A 14,462-nucleotide genomic window follows, 5' to 3' on the forward strand; every position below is an offset into this window, starting at 1 on the left:
TCCCGCGGAATCCGGGAGGGTTGACAGGTCTGGACATACTATGTCTATAATAACATACAAAAAGTTTCTTAAAATTATTAACCATTACATAAATACGATTGTAACACCAAAAACAGTGAATAAACCTACTTTTATATTTTGACAACACATTCATTAGATTTAAGCAAAACTACTCACAATTCTTGATACGTCTGCTATTTTTAACAAATAGGTTTGATGGCCAATATCTACTGGTAGAATGTTTCATTCAGAGAGCATTCAGTTTCTTTTGTTTTCTCATAAGTAGGCCTATATACAGTAACACCAATGACATTAAAATTCAGGGACAAGCTTATATTGCCCACCATATTTTGAATACGGAAAATATTTACAAGATTCCTTCTTTAATGAGTAAATCAGCCATCTGTAAGTATTACATTAAAGTTATTCAGTGGTATGTCTTCTGTTATATATTTTAACAGTACATGTTATGTATAGTGATGTGCTTATGTAGCAGTCGGTATTTTGTGCGTGAAGCTAGGTTCAACAAAGTTCACAACACCAGCTACGGGTTAGGGCATCATCTTTTATTAAATATAAGACACAAGACACACCCTGCAAGGATTAAAAACACAAACGTTAACAATATGGTAAAAACAATACAAATATATCCCTATCGAGGTAAAACAAACATTCAGGCATATATTAATGAAATACATTGCAAATCATAGAAAACCGTCATTAAGCATTAATTATCATTCTGATGATTATGAATCATCATCCTCTTTATCCTAAATACTGTCATCACGATCATTAATCATGTTAACATACATGTATATATAATAATCAATTCGTGACCACCAAATATAATCATTGATTATAGCAAAGGGGAGATAATTTATAGTAAATAGGGTTATTTAAATGATTGTAATTATAATTATTATTTGACGTAATAAAGAGATATACTTAGCTTTATCATTAATGAGTTTATGAAAGAAAGGATATAAATTACAAGAGTATATTTAAAATTACAAATATATAAGTATTAGACTTAACCTGTAGCTTAACATACCATATGAATTACACGTAGGCATTGTGTTGATATATTCCATAACAACTGGGGAAACCTTTAAATTAAACTTCTACTATTTCTCTGTGATCTGAACTTGTTTCTCCAAATACTAAATAATTCTGTCCTGTCTGGTCAGTCCAAAGAAAGCATGCAGATACAGGTGAGCGTTAATTAGCTAATGGGAGAGAAAGAGACAAGGGGAGAGAAAGAGACAAGGGTCAAAGTTTAAAGATAGCTTGGGTGTTTGTATTGTAGCTACATGTATGGCTACCAAAAGAGCTCACACTGACTGCACTGATGTGGTCACGCATGGTTGACCAGCATACACGAACACATCACAAGTACAGGGCAATACTAGAAAAAGGTGATAAAATGTTAATTATAGTGATATGTTGTTCAACCTGTAGTTGTTACAGCCTGAAAATAAACATTAATGAAATACATACTAAATACCATACTTAAAGGTACATACTCCTCTAAGAACCTGAAATTAAACATTAATTACATAAAACCTATATGCTTAAAATACACGTGTACTACACTTAGGACAGGTAACACCAATGACATTTTCCACTAATCCTGAATAAAATCTCTATCAAAGCTGGTTACCAAAGAAAAAAATATGCTATGAGAATGTGATCTTATTAATAAGGTATCTTTAAAGACAACAAACTTAGTTTTCTACATATAAATAAAAGCGAAATTGTGCAGGTACATAGAAGTGACACTTTCTGTAATGACCCAATCAAAACAAAAAGACTAGGAGTTTTATTTCATTAGAGTTGGCAGGTCATTGACGTCACACACATACAATTTGTATGGCGTTGTCATGACATTAGTGTCTCAGACAGTTAGTCTCAAGTCTATAGACTATACAAGTTTATAAGCATCAGACCTGGACATATTTAACCCATAAAACATACTATCACATGCTGTTCTTCAAATGTTATTTATCTTATCACTTGCATAAAAATGTGGTAAGCTGTCTACAAATCAATGGACATCATAGAGACATATTATACAGGATCCTCAAGAGAGCAAGCTTATAAGACCAATGATAAACAAAACAGGAGACAGGTGGATAGTGAATGAAAAGGCCGTTTATTCAAAATGACAGAATTAGTTACATGACATGTAAATACTAGTATGTAACACAGAGTATACAAAACGTATGTTTATACTCCAATCTTTGTGATGAGTAAAGAATGGTCTTTGTTCAGAACAAACGCCTACCCACAGCTAAATTGCATATACATATTATTACTTTCAGACATAATATAACATGGTTAAAACAATATTGCAAACACACAGTTACATTCATACATAGATTAACATGTTTTAAAACAATGCATAAATGACTATCACTGTACATGTACATCACAAACTTACATCAGATAAACTGCCATAGGTTAAAGGTGGTGAAGTGAGGGAAGGCGGTGGGTCAAAATTAAGAATGGTTTGATAAATAACCATGTACCTCGTGTAGCTTGGCTTTTCCACAGAATGGTACCAGTGGGATTAATGCACCTTAGGGGCTTTTCACCTCACAACCCCATGTCCCCTTGCGCAATAACCAGGAACATTCTTTTGTGGAAATAGTTCCCTTGTGGCCAAATTATTAAATTGTAACAAAATCGTACCTGTATAAAAGGCATTAAAACAAGTTTTAATTTACATTTAAATTTATATCCTTGTATTTCTACATTAATACCCACTTTAATATAAATTGTCATTTCATATCAACTTTTATTTTACCCCAATTGAACAGTTATTTAACATGAATATCACCGCCTAATAAGGGAAACACAAATTAGAAACTAAAACACCACATGTTTTATTTAATGTAATCATATGTTAATCACTTAGTAACATTATAAATATGCAGTGTAGTACAGTGGTAGTATACATGTTTTATATACAATGTTAGATAATTCAGTAATCTTGTCTTGTTTTATTTAATGTAATCATATGTTAATCACTTAGTAACATTATAAATATGCAGTGCAGTACAGTGGCAATATAAATTGTTTTATATACAATGTTAGATAATTCAGTAATCTTGTCTTGTTTTATTTAATGTAATCGTATGTTAATCACTTAGTAACATTATAAATATGCAGTGTAGTACAGTGGTAGTATACATTGTTTTATATACAATGTTAGATAATTCAATAATCTTGTCTTGTTTTATTTAATGTAATCATATGTTAATCACTTAGTAACATTATAAATATGCAGTGTAGTACAGTAGCAGTATACATTGTTTTATATACAATGTTAGATAATTCAGTAATCTTAATTGTCTTGTTTTATTTAATGTAATCATGTTAATCACTTAGTAACATTATAAATATGCAGTGTAGTACAGCAGCAGTATATTTTGTACTTCTATACATTAAAACATTGTTTTATATACAATGTTAGATCATTCAGTAATCTTGTCTTTATAGTAAGTTTAACAAAATTGCTAAGAAATGCATTTATGTACAATTATTAATACCTATTTTCTGCTTGAAAAGTTTTTTTTGTACTTTAAATGCTCAATATGCTCAGTTAGTGGTCTAATGTCTTTTCTCACGGCAATTTTACAAGGCATTGACCTGCTAATTTTAGACTACTTTTGTATCTACTACAGATCCTGAACATAATGATGAAATGATATTAATAGAAATGAGAATGTATAATTGATCTGTTTGTCTGAACAATGTCAGTATGATGTGATATCATCTTACGGTATTGTTAATTTGAAAAATGCAAAAATGCCCAAACATTATTATACTTTTTTTTTTTTTTTTAAATGTTAATTTGTTATACTTTAAAAATATACATGTATGCAGACTGAATTTCTGCTTGTAAACAGGTAAAGAATTTGTTTTATTTCAGGGTTTTAATTAGAGGTGGGTATATATATATATATATATATAGGTGACATTTTGTTCAGTTATATAAATTGTCAGAAATGGATATCATATATACATGGTAATTTACTTCTATCGTCCATTTGTTTTATTTTTTAGACTGTGACATGCCAATAATCGGAGGAGTGTGGCCACTTAAACCCGGTACCATTAGTAGGGGCAAGAGATCCCCCCTTTCAATGATCTCTGTCCTCCGTGATCTCAAAAATCACTTGCGCTTTTTCGAATCAAACTATGGAAAAGACTTTATGAAGGTAAATTTTCATTCAATAATGTGTTGCATATTCAATATTTTTATCACATTTTTGTTAAAGGAGACCGGACACCAAATCATATATACGGCGTAATGAATTGTTTGCCATCATAAACCACAACACGCAACTACCGCGCTCCCCTTATTGACTAAGTTAAGCGTGCCAGTCTTGGTTGGATTTTTTTTTCGCCGATCTCCGATGTTTGCCGGAAACTGTCGACAATTGATGAGCTAGACCCGTGACGTCATCGATGAGAGGAAAACTGAAGAAACTACCAAGCAGCATGGACGAACTTGGGATTCGAGTGACGAAGAATTGTGTCCAGCTTGTGCTAATGGCATCAAAACCGTATCAGTTTGAACCACTTATCAGAGACTTTGTCCCTAATCCTGGAAAGTTCTTAGACGAAAATTCGGATGAATCAACTGCCGACGAAGACGAGGAAGCCTCACGGTCATAGACTAGCATACAAACATTTTTTTATGACATTTTTAATGTAAACTGAAGCAAATGGACCTAATTATAAGAAAAGCACACACAATTTAATAATATTTCATCATAACTCTTGTTCAGCATAGATGTAAATATGACACGTCATAATTTTGTAAATTAAATTTTCGATAAACCTGGAGACAAAAAGACAAGAAGAAAAAAAAGACGACTAAAAGGCACAACCAAAGAATCAACACGTGTACCGGTATTGCTTGGTAACTCTCACCGATGATGTATTGCCTTGCTTTCGTTCAGATCTATGCATAATCCCACCCACTTCTGTTTTTACCCCAAACCTAAGATGCGCAGCTGACCGGTGCCTCGCAGCGAACCGGGCGTTAGAGTAATGCGGTCTTTGACGCTAACTTAATCCATTACACACTACATGTCTTTTGGTGTCCGGTCTCCTTTAATTATGCATATTGAAAAAAACCAAAGGTTTAATTTCATGGGTGAACCAGTTTTGGTGAGCATGCATAAGCATTCGGTTCTAAACCATGCCATGTTTATGAGTGAGTTAAGTTTAATCTTGCTTTCTTTGCTTGTTTTAACTTTATTTTTATGACCATGTTGTTGAATGTGACAGTTCTTTGTTATTTCTCATGAAAAAGTCAACACTGTTGGAAAACTTCAAATATATGTCCACAAACGACAACGTACCACTGAAACAGTTAACGGATAATTCCTGCTACATGCCAAAAATTATTTATTGGTAGCCTCATGTGTATAGAGAAAATGATTCTAAAGTTTGTTTATTTTATTTAACGACGCCACTAGAGCAGATTGATTTTTTATCTTATCATCGGCTATTGGATGTCAAACATACATGTATGGTCATTCTGACACTGTTTTTTTAGAGGAAACCCACTGTCGCCAGTTAGGTGATTGAGTTACTTGCTGAAAACGTTTCCAGAATATGATTTTAAAGCTGCATTTTTGTCTTATAGTGAAGCTGACAAGACATATTATTATTCTTATTATTAATGCTATACTAAGAATGTGAGTCAACCAATGCCAATGTGTAATTTAAATTAAACACACCACTTTATTGAGTCGTTACTATATTTACTTTAAAATTAACTGGGATTAATAATTAATAAGACGATTAATATTATTGCTATGATTAGTAAGAAGGCCTCAGAGAAGAATAGTGTAGAAATAATTGAGCTATCTGCTATAAAGATTTTATTAGTAGTAGTACATAGTAGTATTATGACACTAAACAAAACGCATCATTTTTCTTGGTCTCATTTGGAAATATCAGTAATGAACTGCATACCACTTAAAATAAGATTTTTTACTTGGTCCTGCTGCATGTGGGTGTCTGTTTTAGAGAGGGTGGCAGGACGTAGCCCAGTATTTATGCTAAATAACGACAAAGAAGAATTCAGCAGAATTCAATGTCTCACCTAGCTATCATACTCTTATTTGGTGTCATTGATAGTTTCATCCATATAAGATGTTCATCTCAGTGCATGGTGAGTTTTGGGGTGCTTTTTTTTTTAAATTTATTTAAAACCAATTTAATTAAAAATATTCAATTAAAATTTAATTTTAATTACATTTTTTTTGGTTCATGTGCATTGAGATGCAACTATAAACCAAGTTTCATTGATCTAGGACTTACAGTTTGTGAGAAACGGATCTAAACACGAAACTTTAACGTAGAGTGAAAAGCAAAGTGTCTTCATTAAAAATGTTTACACCATCATTATCAGCAATGTAATTAAGAACACAAATAGCAGATGAAAATGAAATTATAGGTGGCTATATTACTGTTTGCTATGAATATGATATTTGACGTAAACAAGTTGATATCGAAGCTTAACAATGACACAGTTCCATTGGTTTATGATAAATATCAACACCATTCATTAACTCCTAGCTGATAGTAATAATAATCACTCAGGGATAAGCTTTCAAAGGCGTGCGCTACAACCGCTTGCTCTGAATATGCACGTAAAGCCCTATGACCTGACCTCAGCTTTCAAATGCATAGCACAAATGTAAAATTACCAACATTTCCATGGGAAGCATGTATTCTTTGTAATTCTACTACTCAGTAAATATTTATAAAATTTGTGGTAAAGAAATTACTGGCTTCTGATTATTAATAGCATCCTTGATTATGGGTGGAAAACATGAGTGATAACTGATGTTGAGCACTTAACCTGTGGGTCACTATCTGAAGAGCGGTATTTTGCTCAGGACGGCATCTTGCTCAGTCGGTAGAGGACTCACCCAAGGTGCTCGAGTCGTATAACTGAATTCTCTCAGTGCACATATTTTATGATTGTTATTTTCCCTGTTCAAACCAGTGTACCACAACTGGTGTATCAAATTAAATGCCATATATGTGCTGTCTATTAGAAAATGCATGTAAAAGATCCCTTGCTGCTAATGGAAAAATTTAGTCAGTTTCCTTAAAGGGACCATTACGCCGTTAACCATTACGCCGTTGTTTTTCGCTACTAAACCCATTTTCTCACAAATAAAATTGCACTTTACTTACATTTTATTATTTAGAATATACATTTCCATTCACCTGAAGTGTTTTTTGGTAATCCTGGTAATCCTAGTGTTTGTAATACCAAATTCTTAAAAACGCAAGCAACGCTAATCTATTTTTAGAGGGGATCTTCCTGTTTCAACGTCACAGACATTGGTATACCACATGATCGTTATAATTTTGGTTCGGTTTGTTTTCTTGTGCACGGTTCACGCAGTCAACATCCGATTTGTTGTCGTTTGCTTGTCATTCATTTGTGAGGTTTTTCTTCACAGTTTGTGAACATTTTCATTAACAATAAAGTTTAGACAAGTAAGTATCTCAATACAAAACGTTAAAAACCCTTAAAACCAATAAGTCTTACGATATCTGGAGAGGACAGAACAGTTGGAACATGCCCAGGAGAGGTGAAAGGAACGCACCCCAAGTCTGTGTGCACTCTGGGAAATTTGTTGTGTGACATAGGCATTTCTGTGCTTCGAGCGACACCTACCAGTGACATCAGAATACTAACTTTAAACATTATTTCACGTTATTGGGTCACGGGGATTCCCATGGTATTTATTGATATAAAACCTGCTTTTTCACTCTATTTTATAAAAATATGATCTAAGTGTGTTACAGTTTTGTAGATTAACCAAAATTAGAATAAATTTTCGTGGGCTGAAACTAGGGCGTAAGTCAGGTTAAATATGAGTCGATGCATAACCAGACCACCAACACAAACTCAGTCAACAGTTTATCACATGAAAAATTTGTAATTTTAGAATTAATAAAAAAACGTGATTATTCCAGTTAACTGGGGGCAGCCATTTAGTATTTTTGGTTGACCAGTTGTATTTATATAATTGTAATACGTTTGCTGTTATATGATTTACTCTATTTTTATTCAAAGACGACGCTGTAGTACATGTACTACTATTATTATTCAAAAGGTAAATAATATGTATTATTACTGCGTCAATGAATATGATACTGTCTGGTATATTATGTGTGGATAAGTAGTATCACTGGTATACCAATGTAGTCATATAATACTGAAATTCAAAAGGTAAATAATATGTATTATTACTGCATCAATGAATATGATACTATCTGGTATATTATGTCTGGATAAGTAGTATCACTGGTATACCGATGTAGTCATATAATACTGAAATTCAAAAGGTAAATAATATGTATTACTGTAAATCAGGAAATTGTAGCGAGCATTGATTGAAAGATATTTTATTGCTTTTTAAAGAACAAATGGATTAGGCACAAGTTACACAACTTACTTGACCTTCCCCAACCTTGACTTTGTCTGCTTGATCTGGAGATAATAAATAAATAAAAAAAAAAAAGAAAGAAGAAAAAAAGGCCTTCTCCACAATACATACACATTACAATCGTAATATATTTAATATAAGTTTTATTTCACTAATATGACACTTACTTGGATTTTGCTAAATTTTAAGTTCACGAATATTTTATGATTTACAGTATTACCCATATATAATATACAGGTTAGTATTTTTCTGATAATTACAGTGTATACAGGTTGCTTGTACGGCCACTTATTGGGTTGTTTAAAAATGTGACGACATTTGGTTGGTTATTTGTTATAACCGAAACTTCGCTTTCATTCATTTAATATTTCCATAACTGAGTCACTATATTATACACATATTATGGAGATTTGCAGGGCACTGGAAAAAAAAAATTAATCTTCACTTTTTAAGTACGTTGTTTTATGTTTATGTAATTTGTAAAGTGTTATTTTTTAATGTTAAACATTTCTATAGAGGATTGGGTATGGATGCTATTTTATTTTTTGAAATGGTGTTAGTATTGTTAATGTTTATTTTGTTTTATTTGTTTATTTATAACTGCTTAAATGCTGGGGTTGTTTGTAATTTATTTGTATTGGTTTATTGTTATGTCTTTTATTAAATTACCATGTTATGATACAGATGTACCTCAATACCCAATGTTTAAGTTGCTTATTAATTTTACAAAAAATGATTAAGTTCTGTATTTTTATATAACATTTTAAATCAAAATTAAGAAATCATATGTTAAATGACATCTGTGGATATTTGATTAAAAAATAAGTATACGTTTTAATATTTTAGACACCACTGTCATGTTTTTAAATAATGACGTAAAATAACCAATTGTATTTTGAAATAATTTGTTGTGGATACAATCGCAAATATTAATACTAGTACAGTATATCAAACATAAAATTTTAGTTAATTTAGCAAGTCCATACAAGATGCTAATATTTTATGATTCCGGATTTAAAGAGACATACAACGGACTGTTTTGATAACCTTTTGTGTGACTTTGTTTGCAGTGATTATTAACAGAACAAAACAATGGTTACATGCAATGCATGCCAGAAGGATAGCAGTCGACAATAGTTAGCATGCTCATTACGGCAATTTTCTTCTAACTTTATGCTTTGTACATTGAGCAATATCAAAATTGGTCCAAAACATTATTTCAGCTGATCCTACAAAAGCTTATACTTTTTTAGTTTCTTGTATGATGATCTTGCTAAACTTTTATGTCGCTAATATGTCAGGATTTTGCTAAATTTTAAGATCGCTAATATTTTATGATGTACAGTATATTGTACTTTGTTTTTTATAATACCATTTGTGAATTCTGCAGATTTTTCTTGGCTATACTTTCCGGATCCATTCATTCAAGTGTAGTAGTCTGCATGGACATATAGTCTCAGGTTTGAATACGAAACAACAAGAAACAGGCAAAACATATGAGTACAAGTTCAACTTTGTGTATTCATTGGCAACTAGAGTATCCAGTAAAACTTATCTAGAGAATGGCGTAATAAAGGTAAGTTTGAGAAACAGGCACTTGTTCTTACACAGGGTTCATAGCGGTCTTTAAATTCCTTCAAAGTCTCTGAATTTGAAAATGGGTTTTTTATGTCTTTGAAAGTCTTTGAATTGTAATAAAAATCTTTAAAAGTCTTTAAATTCTCACAAATCATAGCCAAAGCAATGATATCTTTTACAGTTGCATGCACTGGATATTTTCCAGTTACAAGGTTTAATCTGTCATGATGCATGTAAAAAAAGCTAAATTTTTTGCCATGGACAGCAACGTAAACAAACTGATTTGGTATTTTTATTGCATTCTATTGTCTTTGAAAGTCTTTGAAAATGGCAGGTAAAAGTCTTTAAATTTGTTTGGTCTTTAAGGCTATGAACCCTGTTACCTGTAGCATGGTGTTTAAAATATCATTCTACTATCATCAATTATATTTTAGTCTTTCCCTTGTAGTCCAGTCAATTTAAACTAAAATTATGTAAACCCAAAACAAATAAGAACAGAAATGATGTTTTTGTTTTTCACATCCATATAAGTATCTAGTATAACATATTAAAAATACGCTCTTATATTTCTTCTTCATTTTTGTTTTTTCATTAAAGGGCATACAAACACACATAAATTTTGCCTTTTGGTGTTAAATAAGTAACATTAGTAATATTTAGAATTTAAAAATGCTTGTTTAACACTAAAAAAAATTTTTTTTTAAATAAAATACATATGCCTTTTATATTCAGGTCCAAGCATTTGTTTTAGGATTTGTTCCAAAATAGATTTTAAATCTAATTTGGAGATGCTGAATATTTATAAAAATCTATATTGAAAATTTAGTTTGTGGTCAAATGATAAAAAACAATGTGGCGGAAAACAAAATGGCGGCCATAGGTCATAAAATGTATTAAATCAACATCCAAGTCTTATGAAAGGTATTATTTGCTGTCATAAATGCTACAAAATAAGAAAATTAAAGTTGGTTTTGTTTAATGACAACACTGGAGCACATTGATTTATTAATCATTGGCTATTGGGTGTTAAATATTTGTTAATTTTGATGTATAGTTTCAAAGAGGAAATCCGCTACATTTTTCCATTAGTAGTAAGGACTCTAGAGCCTTTGATGTACCAGTCATGGAGCACTGGTTGAAACGAGAAATAGCCCAATATGTGCATGCCACCAAATGTGTCATCTGCGTACAGTTTCTGAGATAGAACATTTCATACTTTGTCTACGCTGTCTATTGTCAGGCCATACACTTTACAAATTAATTGTTCAAAACATTTCTGTTTGTTCAAAGTAACCATCAATTCTAAGAGTTCTTCAATTCCTTTGAAAAACCATAACACATGGAATAGTGAAATAGCATCACTGCATCTCATGCAGAGTATGAAAAGCAAGCAAACATATATTATGTTTAATGGAATGGTTTTCCAGAAATTGTCCAATTGTTTCATGGATATTTAACATGTGAAAAAGCAAAAGCCAACAGGACATCAATGTCTTACTAATGTGTACAACAATAATTAGTCAGATAGTTTTGATCAGTGAATTGCATGAACTTCTATTCTGCATGACATCAGATTCCTCATGCTTGGTCTTTGGTTGTTCAACATTCAACAAATTAAAGTTAGTATTGCAGATTACAACAAAATTGGAAGGGGTATAACATGGCTGCCTACTTTGAATAGTGCAGCCTCCTACTTAAATGCAAAACATAATTGAACACCCTGATATTTTGCTCCTAAAACTACTACAGTAAAACCCCTCAAAACCAGACCCTTTGTAAACCAGAATTCTCTCAAACGCAGATGTTTTTAATCATCTCTTTTTAAATATCAGTACAAAACAACCTCTCCAACTTGAATACCCTTTAAAATTGGACTTTTACTTGATCCTGAGGGTGTCCGGTCTTGAGCGGTTTCCCTGCTTGATCCTGAGGGTGTCCGGTCTTGAGCGGTTTCCCTGCTTGATCCTGAGGGTGTCCAGTCTTGAGCGGTTTCACTGCTTGATCCTGAGGGTGTCCGGTCTTGAGCGGTTTCACTGCTTGATCCTGAGGGTGTCCAGTCTTGAGCGGTTTCCCTGCTTGATCCTGAGGGTGTCCGGTCTTGAGCGGTTTCCCTGCTTGATCCTGAGGGTGTCCGGTCTTGAGCGGTTTCACTGCTTGATCCTGAGGGTGTCCGGTCTTGAGCGGTTTCCCTGCTTGATCCTGAGGGTGTCCAGTCTTGAGCGGTTTCACTGCTTGATCCTGAGGGTGTCCAGTCTTGAGTGGTTTCACTGCATATGTTTAAAGGAAGATGTTTAAGACGTTTATGTAATTTTGATACTACTTCTTTACAATATCGAGGATTTGTTTTTAGGATTTTGACTGTGGACCTACTCCGTATGTCTACAAGACACATCAGTTGAAGCCATCAGTTGTGGGCCAAATGATTATCATAAAATGGGAGTACAAGACACATGTTGCGTTTAGTTTTAGTTTTCAACTGTATGGGTGTCCTGCATATCCAGAAGGTAATGCTGTTGTTTAACAGTTCATTTTATTTATTATCTTGGCTTAATTTGCTGTAGCAGCTAGCGTTGTTTTGATTTGGTCAGTCTGCACCTAAGAACTTGTGCAAAGTGGCTTGAAAGATAAAGAAACAAAGAAAGAAAGAAATGTTGTATTTAATGACATACTCAACATATTTTATTTACGGTTATATGGTGTCAGACATATGGTTAAGGACCACACAGATATTGAGAGAGGAAATCTGCTGTCAACCCTTAATGGGCTACTCTTTTCGATTAGCAGCAAGGGATCTTTTATATGCACCAACCCACAAACAGGATAGTACATACCACGTCGGTGCACTGGCTGGAGCGAGAAATAGCCCAATGGGCCCACCGACGGGGATCGATCCCAGACCAACCACGCATTAAAGCCGCACACCCTAGTTCCATCCAGCGAAAATAAATTATAATTTGGTTAATCAACAAACCTGTAACACACTTAGATCACGTTTTTATCAAATGGGGTGAAAAAGCAGGTTTTATATCGATAAATACCATGGGAATCCCCATGTCCCAATTGCTTGAAATAATTTTGAAAGTTAGTATTCTGATGTCACCGGTAGAAGCACAACAATGCCTACGTCACGACAAATTTCACAGACTTGGGGTGCGTTCGTTTCACCTCTCCTGGACATGTTCCAACTGTTCTGTCCTGGTTGTATCCCCTCTCCAGATATCGTAAGACTTAGCAAAATTATTGGTTTTAAGGGTTTGTAACGTTTTGTATTGAGACACTTACTTGTCTGAACTTTATTGTTACTGAAAATGTACACGAACTGTGAAGAAAAATCTCACAAATGAACAACAACAAATCGGATGTTGATTGCGCGAACCGTGCACGAGAAAACAAACCGAACCAAAATGATAACGGTCACGTGATATACCAACGTCTGTGACATTAAAAATAGATTGGATCTCGCTTGCTTAACAGTTTTTTCTCGACAACACGTTTTGTGAAAAAATTCAAAAATTGCAATTCGTGGTTTTACAAACATCAGGATTACCAAAAAGCACTTCAGGTGAATGGAAATGTGTATTCTAAATAATAAAATGTAAGTAAAGTGCAATTTTATTTGTGAAAAATGGGGTTTAATAGCGAAAAACAACGCCGTAATGGTTAACAAATAAACGTAACTAGGGTGTGTCCCTTTAAGAGAATGCTTTACCACTGGGCTATGTCCCGTCCCCTGATCCCAACAGATACAAAAAGTCACACATACACAAATGATATTTAAATAACTTTAATGATACTTCATGTACATGCATACGTGAATTATAAAAATAATTGTTATTATAATTATGTTAAATAGATAATATACTATATATATATACTACCAAATCAAATCACATATGACAATAGTAACATGTGGCTAAAACTCCTACCTGCACAGATATAAATTGGGGGCCAAGCTGCTCATTTCAGTACTTGCAACAGTAATTGGTACTAGATGAACTAAAATTGCATAAATGTTTTGCCCAGATGAAACTAATTTTTTTTTTACAACCAACACACTCACATTTATCACCAATCACAGGGCTTGTGGTGTCAACTACTCTATCAAAAGTTTGGTGCACCTCGAACTTTGACCCAGCTGGAAGTTATTTGGTTTAGTACTACCTATATGAATGATTGTTATTATATGTTAAATATTTGATATGCTATATGAATTATTGTTATTACATGTATATGTTAAATATTTGATATGCAATTATGATTGATTGTTATTATAATGTATGTTAAATATTTGATATGCTATATGAATGCATGATTGTTTTATATAATGTTACATATTTGTTATGCTATATGAATGATTGTTATTATATGTTAAATATTTGATATGCTACATGT

At 32.9% G+C, this 14,462-nt stretch overlaps 1 protein-coding gene across 1 annotated transcript in view; it reads left to right on the forward strand.

Moving 5' to 3' along the window:
- The window catches only part of LOC121384267, a 54,133-nt gene that overhangs the window by 37,311 nt on the left and 2,360 nt on the right, over positions 1 to 14,462 (forward strand). The window contains exons 13-15 of the mRNA XM_041514584.1: positions 4,069 to 4,223; positions 9,883 to 10,068; positions 12,421 to 12,574. Of these exons, the coding sequence (XP_041370518.1) occupies positions 4,069 to 4,223; positions 9,883 to 10,068; positions 12,421 to 12,574 (495 nt within the window). The remainder of the gene's footprint in view (positions 1 to 4,068; positions 4,224 to 9,882; positions 10,069 to 12,420; positions 12,575 to 14,462) is intronic.

The sequence above is a fragment of the Gigantopelta aegis genome, chromosome 10 (assembly GCF_016097555.1).
Source record: "Gigantopelta aegis isolate Gae_Host chromosome 10, Gae_host_genome, whole genome shotgun sequence".
Classification (NCBI taxonomy): domain Eukaryota; kingdom Metazoa; phylum Mollusca; class Gastropoda; order Neomphalida; family Peltospiridae; genus Gigantopelta; species Gigantopelta aegis.